Genomic DNA, 13,460 nt, shown 5'->3' on the forward strand with positions numbered 1-13,460 from the left:
GGCAGGATCCATGTGTGATCCAGGGTCAAAAACAGGCACAAAGTTCAAATATCTAAACAGGCAGTCAGAGAGGCAAACAAATCCAGAAGGCGAAAACGAGAAGCAAAAACAGAGAAGAAGGGTCATACACAAAACACAGTAACAATATACAAAGGCTTGGTAACTCAGTGGGCTGACAATACTTCGCACTGTGCTAAGTATGGTAGCGCTATAAATATCTGGAAGTGAACCGGAAGTGTACTGCTGTAAAAACGGGAGTGTCAATATCCAGACGAAGGGTACCTCTGGCAGGTAGGAGCGATGTTAGCAGGTGTAATTGTGACACCAGTGTTTTGGGTGTGGGCAGCGATTCCAAGTCAGCCTATAATATTAAATCATGTATATGCATACAAATTTTTTCTACTGTTTCTCTCCACACATGAAATAGAAAATAGGCACTAGAAATTTATTATTTATTTCACAAGTTTCACAGGTATCACAGATTCTTCCTCCAATTTAAGATATTACAATATCATCCTTTAATAGTCGGACTTGAAGTGTCTGACTAATTTAATTCTTATTCTCTACCTGCTCTCTTCTTTGCTCAATGCACATGAATAGCTGCCAGCTACCAGGACACTTGCATGGGAGTTGCATGCACAGGGTGGTGTTCGGCTAAAACAGAGATGAGTCAGATTTATGACCGTGAACTTGAGCACATTTTACTTATGCAATATCAGCTTGAGCAAGGAGCAGTGTTACGTCCAGCACCACTGTCTGACAATTTGACATAACTACAAAATATTACACTGAAATTTGTATCTTTGTCTGTAAATGTGTTTAAATAACTATGACATGCTAATATAATATGACAATATTTTTTAAGCAGAGAACAATGATTACATTGTTATGGATAAAATTATGAACAACCGTTAAAGGGAACTTTAAGTGTAACTGATTCATCAGAGTGTCTGTTCAGCTCATCTTTTAATCCCAAAGCATATCAAAATAATGCATTTTTATTTCAAAACATTTCAAACATGTTTTGCCATTATTTTTGCAATTATATTATTCGACAAATAAAATAGTGAAATACTACAGTAATATTAGTAGTATTATAGTAATATTACAGTGATTAAACTAGACTTCATTCCATGTACATATTTTAATTTCCAATTCCTAAAAAACATACTGCAACATATCCCTTTTGTCTTTCTAACCTACATAGGCAGGTCCTTTGCTACTGGTTCACTGGTGAGCCCTTAGACCTGAATCCCTTGGGAGGCAGACTGATCAGTACCATGAAGACTGGACAGTGGAATTTGTACAACAGGATTTTTGTGATTATGTTTCTTTTTACCATGTGTTAAGTCTCAGCTGAAGGATGACTTTTTTCTTAACCCCTGAGTTAAATTTCTTTCACTCAATTTGAGAAAAGTGCTACAGAAATTGGAAGTATTATTATAAATCTAGGTCTCCTTCTGTGCAGTTCTTCTTTTCTTTATGTAGCAGTACATTGTAGGTTGGGGAAAACATCCATTTAGCCCCAATTGTAGTGTGACTAGAAATCACAAAAGGTGGTTAGCAGGTGAAATGTAAGTTTCATTTATGTACCTCAGCAGCTCCATTTACCACAAAGCTTTTTTTATTCAATGTGAGAGTGAAAACTGAATGCACTCCGCTTACCAGCCTTACATGGAGCAAAGTGTCACAATGGAAAGACGATTAATTAAAGTGATATAATCATGCGGCTGCTGCATGCCAGATTTATTTATTTATAATTTAATTGCCTAGTGTATTGTGTAATACTCTTTCTTCCTATCTCTCTCTCTCTCTCTCTCTCTCTCTCTCTCTCTCTCTCTTACACACACACACACACACACACACACATGCACACACACTTTACAGTGATGAAGAATGTAGTAGAATGTTTATGAAACTCCTTTGAGAACCAGACGTTTGTATCGTAGACATATTTGATCAAAAAGCAAAAGGTTTGAGTAACCCTCAGATCTTTTATTATCAGCAAACAGATGATGCTTGAAAGCAAACCCTCTGGCACCTCTGAAGTTTAATAGGTAACTTAGTAAGGCTTGAACACAATTTATAAAGAGAACCCACGCCCACCTGAGAACAGTCTATCCTATATCTCTTAGAATATCAACAAGAGACTGAAAAATGAGGCTGCTGATAGTTTCTTTTCTTTTGGCATCCTGCTTCCTGAGCTCACAAAGTATAATGGTTACGGTAAGTCATTACAGACATATTCACACTCTACTAATGCATCACTAAATTCCGTAAACATTACAAAAGTTAAGCAGAGGCATTTATTAGAGGTACCTGTGTGTCTGTGATTAGTTATGTCTGCTGAGAAAGCTGTGCTAAAATATGAGAGAGATTTGATGCCAAACAAACTGAGCTGTATAATTGAGGATAATTATTTACTGTATGATGACAAACAAAGGGATTAACAATGCCAATTTAACAATCATTGCCTTCCAACTGCATGGACTTTTAATGCACCAGAAATTGGTTTGGGATATGTCATTGTCTATTATTTTAATGAGAAGAGAAACATATTTCTAAAACAAACATGTAAATGTTAATTGCTCAACTGTTTGTTTGTTTTTTTTTCTAAAACAGCTACAGAAATACTGAAATAATGTATAAAAATATGCATTAATACAGAGTAGCTCTAATAATAATAATAATAATAATAATTTGGATTTGACATCTAGCAAGAATTGTAATTAATATTAAAGATTTTTCTGTCTGTAAGTGTATAATTCACAGGATCTGCCCTTTTAGTTGCACATCCTGTGAGTAATTGTTAATGGAAATACTGAACCTTTGTCTCTAGATGCTAGTTCCTGATTAATGGTACACTGTCCACAGATGAAAGATAGTGTGCGAAAGGTTTGGAGTGGTAGCTCAATGGATAAGGTGCTGGACTACTGGGTTAAAGGTTGTGAGTTCAAATCCCTCTACCACCAATCTGCCTTTGCTGAGCACTTGAGGAAGGCCCTTAATCCTCAACTGCACAGCTCTATGAAATAAGATAAATATAAGATGCTCTGGATAAGGGCTTCTGCCAAATGCTATAAATGTAGTGTGAGGGATGTTGCTGCTGCAGTCAAACAAGGTTAAGAAAGATCGAAGAATTCTGTTACTGATAGATTATAACTTGTTATAATAAAATAATTTTTTTTGCCAGTGACATTAATTCATGAACTTGCAGTTTGGATAATTCATAAATGATCATTTGGAAAGTTTGGATTTGGTCTTGAAACCTGGACATATTGCTGTTGCTCTCATTATTACATTAAAATATAACATTTCAAAATGTCATATGTTTTATAATTCCTCATAAATATTCAATAAACCTAGGGCAGTATGACACATGCTATTGTAATGAAGAGCAGGGGTATCACATGGTCAAAATAACAGGTTTTATCCACCTAGGACTGCTAGGTGGGGAGGCTTTTACGGCATGGAGTAAAAAATTACACTTTCGAAGATGACAAGAAGGCTGGCAGTAACTGCAATTGCATACAGCACAAATATTAATTGAATGCCCCAGATAAAGAGTGATTTAAAAAAACATATTTATCAAGTTAATATTTATCACGGCAATAAATATAATATTTTATTAATGCTTTAAGGAAAATTTCTGAAATTTTTTTTTATATGTAATAAAATTTTGTGCCTTTGGTTTAAATGCATTGCTGCTATTATATAAACAAGCACATTGAAAAAATTTATCCTAACATCCTTCTTTTACTTTTGCTACACAGGACAGCGGGTTTAGCTTTACGCTGGAGGCTGTAAAGATTCTGAAGCAGCTGATGGGAGCTCTTGAAAATGAATATCCTAATCTCACTGCAAGCACTCCAGTGCCTCTTTGTGTTAACTCAGATCTCCCAGAAGAGTTCCTGGAAGTGTGCCAGCAAGATGACCATGACAGAATCTTTGCAAATCTGGGTATTTGTGCACATTTGACACGAATGAGAACCATTAAAATTAATCTATAAGTGTAGACTGGCATCCATGAATAAGTACAGCATCAGTAAACTATGAAACATCTGGGGTAGGCCTGAGCCTACACACACAGAAAATTTCCCCTCATTTTAATTCAAAAAAAGGTTTTAGGCCGATCATAAATTGGATGTGGATTTTGTAAAATCTAATTTAAGCCTCTTAAAATAAATCAAATTAAACATGATCAGGATATCACATAACATCCTGAATTTGGGTGCAGAGGGCTTAGACGCTCTGAAGAGAAAGTGCAATTTTGACATCATTTGTAAAAGATACTATAACTAATTAATCCAACTGAAGTCACATTTGTTGACTGAAAATTTGGTTCCACATTTTGAGAGTTGGAACTAGGCAGGAGTGCTTAATCTGAAACTGTGTTTTTTATTTTGGGCGAATCTTATATACAGACAATCAAGGTTAAAAATTTTGTAGACTCTGTCATACATTTCATATTTTCAGCATAGGTCCCATTAGGGAAAGGATGTCCAATCTTATCCACAAAAGGCCAGTGTGGGTTCAGGTTTTTATACCAGTCAAGCAGGACACACCTGATTCCACCTGTTTAGTTTATTTAGGCTTTTAATAGACTCAGGTGTGGCTTCTGCTTGATTGGAATGAAAACCTGCACCCATATTGACCCTTTGTGGATAATATTAATATAATATATCTGCACTAGGGGGTCATGGTGCTCCAAATTCCAGATGTCATATAAATGAGGTAATAACAGAGTTATGAAATAACGCAAGTGTGGAAGAAACATACCTGAAGCTCCAAGTTTTTCCTACTTAACATATAAAAATCTGTCATTTTGTTACTAACAACAAAGTTTTGTTTTCTACAATTTCTCTCTATTATTCACCAACTCCTAAATGAGAGTCTTTAAAAGTGTCCTGTCTAATTAGTGCAAAGCAGAAGCCACTTCAGAACTTGAACACCTGTCCAAGTTCTCAGCTCTTCTTATTTTTGATGTCCAATCACACTCCATGTCATTTAGTTGAGGGCATAGTCTACAATCACAAAGAAAAGGCTATGGCCTTTAAACTCAACTTCCACTCTAACCTCGAACATTACTATCCTTTTGCAAATTTCTAACAAATGCAGAAGTTTAATACAGTGATATTTGCTTGGTTTATTGCTTGACAAGTTTAAACAATTTTGTTTTTCTTGGAGGTAATTTGCTGCTCATTACCTGAACTGTCTTAAGGGAGTCTCCTACCTTCTACTGCATCTGTGTTCCAGTGAGAAATCTCTCTACCTCTCACTCTGTTGCTCTGCACTGTGGAGACTCATCAATAGTCAGGTTGATTTCTCACACAGTCTCGCAGGCATGTAGACTCACTTTGAGTGGACAAAAGCTGCAGGGGTGTAATTACTTTCCTTCTCCATCTGTCTGCTAGAGTTTGTGTTTTCTCCTGTGTCATATCTGATCACAGAATGCGTCCAGTGCAATAGGAGTGTTTGTTTATTGAAGGCTTATCTGGTTCTTATATAAGGGTAATAAATACATGAAGTGCCAGGCACGGTGTAGAATATAACCTTGTTCAATGTGTTGTAAATGCTGTAACTATTAGCCAGGTGTTGTTTTTAAAAATATTCTAGGATTGACCAATAATTTGAGTTGGCTCAGGCCTATATGTTCCCAGGCCTATATTAAGACTTGGCTAGAAATGACACCTAGTCAAAAAGGAGTTCAGAAAACCTTTTAATAAAAGAGGATATAATTATATACTGTCATGTACTGAAAATTAACAAAATGTGATCTATTACAGATGCAGTAATTCCATTTAAATATTCTACAGCAATTTTAAAAGAAGGATAGACAATGATTTTACATCACTGATAAAAATCTGTATTTTTTATTCATACATTGTTTTGGGAAACTAGTGATGGTTAATGGCAAATACGTTTAAAAATGTACATTCTAAGAAAAAGGGTTTGTTAGGTTCTTTAGGGATTTCGTTGGATAGTTAAGGATGCTAAGGGTTCTAATCTGTGCATTGGGAACTACTTGGACCCCTTTCTATAGCATAACACAGCTGTAGGATTCATGAGAGTAAAAAGAAACGTCACATAATTATGAAATGTTACATTGACAGCACACTGAATACCATTCATTCATTCCAAGAAGTGCATTTTTATCCCTACTCCAAAGCTAGTTGTATGTCAAGTTGTCCATGTAGGTTGACCTTTTCTATCTGCTGTGTCTTTACAGTTCAAATCATCACACCGCTAGACCCATGTGAGATCTGTGTCAATGCTGCCTGCACTGGATGCTTGTTCAATACGATTTAACTCACCCGTTCTCTGTGAAGCATGTTTTTATCTTGCTCTGCTTTTTTCTTTGGTTGGTTGCTTGTTTGAGAAGTGAGGAAGAGTCTTTTTACTATATTATTGTAAAAAAAAAAAACATATTTTTGTAGCTAAGTTTTAACCAGTACATCTCTATGTGAGCCCATAACTCCCCAAATGCACATTGGAAGTGAATAATTGTATAAGATGTTTTTGTATGCTGTAGCATAAAAACTTCCCTTCACTGGAACTATAAGAGCCAAATCTGTTGCAGCATGGCAAATGTGTACATAGCAAAATCCATGAAAACATGGTTCGCCAAGGTTGTAGCGGAAGAACTTGATTGGTCTGCACAGAGCCCTGACCTCAACTTCATTGAACACTTTCGGAATGAAATGGAATACCGACTGCATCCCAGACCTCCTCACCAAACATGTGTGCTTGACCTCGCTAATGCTCTTACGGCTGAATTAGGCTGAATCAGCCACATTCAAAAATCTAGGGAAAACCTTCCCAGGAGAACTGAGACTATTTAAACAGGAAAGGGTGTTTAAAAAAAATTGGAATGGACTATTTAAAATTAACATAATTTGTGACAGTCAGGTATCCACAATGTTTTTCATATTCTGTATATACTTTTATTACAATGTAATGTTTGTACTGCATTATATAATGTTCTGTTTTCTGCCATTTCACATTTACCTGTTTTCATTTAACCTGTAATCGTCATTTAAAACATAGTCAGTAGTTTATCCATAATATCAATGCTCTCCACTGTACCATGATGGCTATTTAGGCCATATAAAGTGAATACTATGCTATCTACTTATCAAAGCACTCACTTATGGGCTGCAAAGCTTTTGACAAGAATCACTTTTAGTGTGGGGGCTATATATAATATACATATTGTTTAGAAAGTATAGTCATTTCTGAATCTGAAAAATGGCAGATAGATAGATAGATAGATAGATAGATAGATAGATAGATAGATAGATAGATAGATAGATAGATAGATAGACAGACAGGCAGGTTGGTAGATAGATAGATAGATAGATAGATAGATAGATAGATAGATAGATAGATAGATAGATAGATAGATAGATAGATAGATAGATAGATAGATAGATAGATAGATAGACAGACAGGTTGGTAGATAGATAGATAGATAGATAGATAGATAGATAGATAGATAGATAGATAGATAGATAGATAGATAGATAGATAGATAGATAGATAGATAGATAGATAGATAGACAGACAGACAGGTTGGTAGATAGATAGATAGATAGATAGATAGATAGATAGATAGATAGATAGATAGATAGATAGATAGATAGATAGATAGAGCACAGATGCAAAGCACAGCATCTGCCTATAGGACTGAAATTGCGTGCTTTGCTTCTAAATCACAAACAATACACTAGAGGGCGACATTTACTGCAGGAAAACGTGAATGACCAACCCAAGCGAATAATCCGGATTAATGTCATTCATTCAGTCAGTCAGTAATGTGTTTATTCAGCCGTTTTATCAGGTTTTAGGTGATCTGTTCAAATATTGAATCATGAACAAGCGCTTCCTTTTCCACACTTGTAAATGACACATCTTTCAGTGGGTGTGTATTTTTATTTTCATTGTCATTTGGAGATGATCTAATATTCTATATACATACTACTGATGCTCTTCAGGGCATATACTTACATTAAAGGTATCTCAGTTGATTGAAACAATACTACAAAAAGCATAAATATAATAAATGTGAGCTTTGTGTGTGTGTGTGTGTGTGTGTGTAATTTTGTTAAAATGCAAAATTCCTGTATTCCATATAACAGAGTCCCATTCTCTAAAATGTGAGTCTGCTTTAAAGTCTGGTTCATCTCAAGGTTTCTTCCTCATATCATCTCGGGTAGTTTTTCTTTGCCTCCATTGCCTCAGGCTTGCTCATTAGAGACAAACATAGATTTTTCATTTCATTTTTATTCTGAATTTTTATATTTCTTTAAAGCTGCTTTGAGACAATATCCATTGTTAAACATGCTATACAAATGAAACCGAATTGAACTGAAGAAAGTTCACAAACTCATGCCGTGTAAAACAAGCAGGGGACAATATTCAAAATCCAAGAGTTGTAAAGACAAAATTACATCAAATCTGGGAATAAAAGACCAAATGATAACATTCTGGTGGTTTTTATCCATGTATATGCTATTATTTACAAGCAGCATGAAATTTATGGAAATTTGTTTTGGTTGTCTGAAACTACATTATTACTACTGCATAAAAGAGCAATAGATAATGTATGAAGAGCAACTGAGCAATATGACTAACAAAAACATTTGTTGTTGTTGTTTGAGAAACACAAAGGTATGTGCAAATTTATTAAACTTGTAGGTCAGATTTTACTATATAATCTCTCTCTCTCTCTCTCTTTCTCTCTCTCTCTCACACACACACACACACACACACAGCATTAATAATTTTTTTAAAATATTGAATCTTTAAACATTTGATTTAGACAACGTATCTAACATGTGAAGACGCAAATATTTGTACTGCAATATTTTCATGATAGATCCAGGCACTGCACAGGACTTTTAAGGTATGTCTCCATCAAATTTGCACATCTGGATTCAGACATTTAGTTTACACTTTCCGAAGATTTTATCAGTGCCTTTTATAATAAAGTCTTAGCACACATAAAGATGTTCAAAATAATCAGGAGTTCTTCTATAACATGAACTTCTGGGAGTTATGTTTACAGACAACTTTAGATTAGAAAAACAAATGTTATCTTTTACAACTATATATAGTTGTATTTATAAGCAATCTAGTGCTATTGCTAGCGAAGACAAAAAAAAATTCAATTCACAGAGTGCGTTTGGTGTTAAAGGTGTCTGAACTTGTCCCATGTGGTCAGTGCTCAGTGACTGGACTGGTGGAACCGTCAAACTCAGTTGCAGCTTGGATCGACTTAGCCTTACATTTCCTCAATTTGCAGACTATAAATGTTCTTATATACTGGCTAGCTTGCCACATGTAAGATTACAGTGTATAAAATGTGTTTCTAATAATTAAAAGACAGATGCAGTATGGTGCTTTATGTAGCAAACAGAATGATTTACAGCATAATGGTCCACCACACAAAGAGGTTGTGCCTTAATCAGAAGATGTACAACAAAGATTCATACATTCAACCCAGGGTCACCAAATGATAAAGATGTAGATGTGCTATCACACCAATGACAAAATCCATTTTCCTCTTTCTGTCAAAACACTTGAACACTGAACATGCTGTTTTCAATGAACTTTCTATTTGAGACCGAATGACCTGCTGGAACTCAATCAGTTCAGCTTCAAGAGTGGCCACTCTACTGAGACTGTCCTGATGAATGCTCTGGAAAAGCTGCACTCACATGGGTTAAATCTAACATTTTGTTAGGGTCCCAATGTCAAGCAAAGAGACCAATAAGTTTTCTTATTGAAAACAAAGCTTCATGTTACTTTGGCAAACCGATTAAACATACTGTTAATCTTGGACCATATTCAGTTATGAGTTACACACATTACAATTTCATGACCCCGATTTAATATCTTGTAGCTTCATTACATTGTGCACACAATTACCTGTCTGAGCATGATATTTAATGTAATAATAATAATAATAATAATAATAATAAAATGCAAAACAGGATGTGAGTGCTATTTTGTAAGTCTACAAGATACAATATACTGTTCAATTTTTCATGTTAATAGTAATCAGTAATCTTTTATATTCGTTTTAAAGAAATTTAATTAAATTATTAATTCTTTTCTCTGTATATATCTGTGATATATCTGAAAAAAATTATTTTTCTCAGCCTTGAAAGTATGAGCTGCAAGGTGCTGGTCTAGATACTACTGAAAAACAGTGTTTCATGTTTCTACTGTATTTTCTAAAATCTGGAGACCTTTGAGGAGTGAAATCCTTTGGGAAGCCCCCAAAAAACCGATTTAAATTGAAATATATATCCCAAGTCTAAAAACAAGCAACTTTTCCCATGACTATTGTGCTTAAATCACCAATCCTCCAATTCTCTGGGAGGCCATACAAATGATGTGGTTTTCGTGGCAGTATGTAACTTGTGTAAGTGGAAGGCGTAGGAAAAACTGTGTATAATGTTGTGGAATGGGAAGTGGTTCTAGTAACCCAGCTGGAGCTGGAGGGGTTTGTTATTAGGTAGGGTAGCGTAGGGTAAGGAGCTGAATTTACTGTTCTTTTGGCTCGGTCAGTATGTGATTGAAAAGTGAAAGCATGTAAAATAAAAAAAACAACACCTTGCTTGATAGGAGTTGAGCCGCTTGCCTGACATAAGTTTTTGAGGTCTAGCATGATTATGCATGGGTACTTGAAACACTCTCCACTACTCTAAAGCAGTCTTGAAAGGCAAGAGTTCTCAGTTCCTCACATCATTGTTTCTCTCTACTGGCATTAATTCTCAGGATTAAAAGCCACACAGATTTATTGTAGCTCAGGGTCAGGATAACAGATGATTGAGGTGGTTGTGAATCACTTCATGAGGATCTCATAAAGGCCCCCTAAACCTCTGTTTTCCAGTCGAGATTCTTGGGTATGCCTTGGGCGTGGAACTGGGGTATACGAGTCCTTTTCCTTTTTTCCTAAAAAGGTATCCTCCTGAAACACAGGATGTAGAAGGACAGTGCCTAGGCCTCTGTGATGTACTTCTCCATTGCCTTATTTTTTGAAAGTAACAGTGTAGATGTGATACAGTCAGGAGTACAGGGCCAGTGAGTTGGTAGCTTGGATGCTTGGGGCTAAACACTTGATTTGGCGCTTGGTTTGGGGCTTTCTGTGTGCGTGGGGAGACATGGCAGAGACAAACAGGTCAAGCAGTCTTTAAACCATGTGTAGCATGCCAGTGTGCATTTGGATGGGTAGCATGCATGTGGACACTTTCTCACTGCCTAAAAAAATATCCATCTAGGGTTTTGACTGTTAAACTTCCTGTGAGGGGAACAAGAGGCACATTAACATTTCGTCCGCATAGTCATCAGTAAAATTTCCTGCTGCTCTGGCTGTCAAAGGGCTGGGAAAACATGCATTTTAGACCACCGTAATAATGAAACTACTCTAGTTATCTATTTGCTTTCAATCAGGGGAGTAGGTTTTGAAAACTAATTGGGGTTCTTGGCATCAGATCTGAGGTTACATGTTGCTTAGAAACTGCCTTTGTTACCAAAGTACAAGCACAGTCCAAGTTTTTGCAGGGTGCATTTTCCTAACATGTAACTTCAATGGGTTTTGTGTGAGAAGGAGTTGATAATGATCAAGGGATGATCAAGGGATGCGTGGTCAGTGAGACTTATTGGATTATTGGTGCAGACGGCCAGTTGGGTGAATTGATCTAGAGACGATACATCATCCTGGCATGGAAGCTCTGAATGTTGTACATCACTGAGGCCTTGTCTAAACACAGTTTTTAACTCACTGATTCCACCCACTTTCTGTAGCAACGGGACGGAAGGTTAATGCATAGACAGCTGCAGATGATTTTTATTATCACAGTGAAAGCAGACTTGCTCAGGCATCTTTTCTTGACACAGGGTGGTTGAAGACTACCCAGAACTTTCATTTGAAGTCTGCATAGATGCCATTCAACAGTGTGGAATCTGAGGTGGTTTCAGTTAAACAGCTTTAACACTTTGTAATAAGTATTTTATCTGAGTCTCTGAGTCGAATGAGACAAAGTACTGGCCAAAAGAGAGGCATTATGAAACATTAAGAGGGCTCAAGCATTAAATAACAGTTACAAACAATGTCCAAAAGAGTTTATTAAACAGAAACACAATCTAAACACTCCACAGTCATTAACATTAAGCAGACAGAAAAGGGAGACCTGTGCACAAAGTTTCCTGACTCACTGACCACTTTGGAATTTATTTAGTTCTTTTCTTGAAACATAAACTACTCCATCACCATTATTACCCCATCACCGTTGTCACTTAAATCACTGTCACTGAACTTAAAACAGCAATGCAGTTCTGCTGACATGATAAATGATCTTTGAGCCACCTTCTCCCTGTGGATAGTGATGATATTAGAGGTAGAAGCTTCATCCTGAATGAAGCATCAAAGACAGTTTTACCAGATACTGCAGCTGTCACAGGTAAAGTAACAGTTGTACTTGGCATGATTGAGGGCAGCAGGTGTGAGAAAGTGGACCTAAAACAAAACCAAGGATTTTTTGACAGCTGAAGCTGAGAGAATTAAACTCACTTCAAGAGAAAGTCTCACAGAATGAACCTCTGACCACAAAGCTCCAGTGAACTGTGAAGAATTAGAACTGTGAAGAACACTTTCAGGGCTGTAAGCCAAGTCCTTCTCAGCTATGCTCTTGTCTTGTAGTCGATAGGAAGACTGTAGAGACCTTCATTAATAAAACAGTGAGCTGATTTCTGTATGTGTATATGTTTAAATTTTTAATCAACACCTGGTCAGACTTTTCACATTGCTGATCAAAACTCTCGCTAGTGTTCAGGGAATTTTTTTAACCATTAAGCACAACATTTAGAAGACAAGGAAAGATTTTTTTTTATGTGGCCAAAAAAACCTGTAAAGGGCATCAGTTCTAAGTTTTGGATAAAATTACTATTTCATAACTGGTTGATCAGTGCTTTGTTCTGAAACCAGGAACTTAACAATGACCCATTTTCTCCTTGGGTCCGTTTGCTTTCACAAAATTTCAGAGCATACTAAAAAGTGTTTATGCATGTCACATGTTAATAAATTGTCCTCTTATTACTTAGAGTGTGCCTGTTTATGTTCTGGGTTTCATCATCAGTCATCACTCAAGATTGCAAACCAAAAACACTATGTAACATTCTACATAATTCAGTTCCCATCATGCATTGCTGTACAGGTCAGTTCAGTGATCCATTGGGTCAGATTGCTTTCTCATCAGATGCGAACAGTTCCAAAATTGTGATCAGACTCAGACCATTTTGTTCAGGTGGTCATTATATCAGTAAAGAATCACATATAGATGTTATGGTCGGATGTCCACAAACATTTGGTCATGCAGTGTGTCACCACAAAGATGCAAAGACGTATTGCTTTTTTTTATTTAAAGAAAATCACATCTAGGTTGTGCCTGCAA

At 36.2% G+C, this 13,460-nt stretch overlaps 1 protein-coding gene across 1 annotated transcript; it reads left to right on the plus strand.

The window, feature by feature from the left end:
* Positions 1-1,907: 1,907 nt before the first annotated feature.
* On the plus strand, positions 1,908-7,448 carry LOC131342301 (guanylin). Its single transcript, XM_058373028.1, has 3 exons — positions 1,908-2,226; positions 3,774-3,960; positions 6,230-7,448. The coding sequence occupies exons 1-3, from the start codon at positions 2,158-2,160 to the stop codon at positions 6,307-6,309; spliced, it is 336 nt and encodes a 111-aa protein (XP_058229011.1). The 5' UTR covers positions 1,908-2,157; the 3' UTR covers positions 6,310-7,448.
* Positions 7,449-13,460: the final 6,012 nt, after the last annotated feature.

Source organism: Hemibagrus wyckioides, linkage group LG21, assembly GCF_019097595.1.
Source record: "Hemibagrus wyckioides isolate EC202008001 linkage group LG21, SWU_Hwy_1.0, whole genome shotgun sequence".
NCBI classification, from domain to species: domain Eukaryota; kingdom Metazoa; phylum Chordata; class Actinopteri; order Siluriformes; family Bagridae; genus Hemibagrus; species Hemibagrus wyckioides.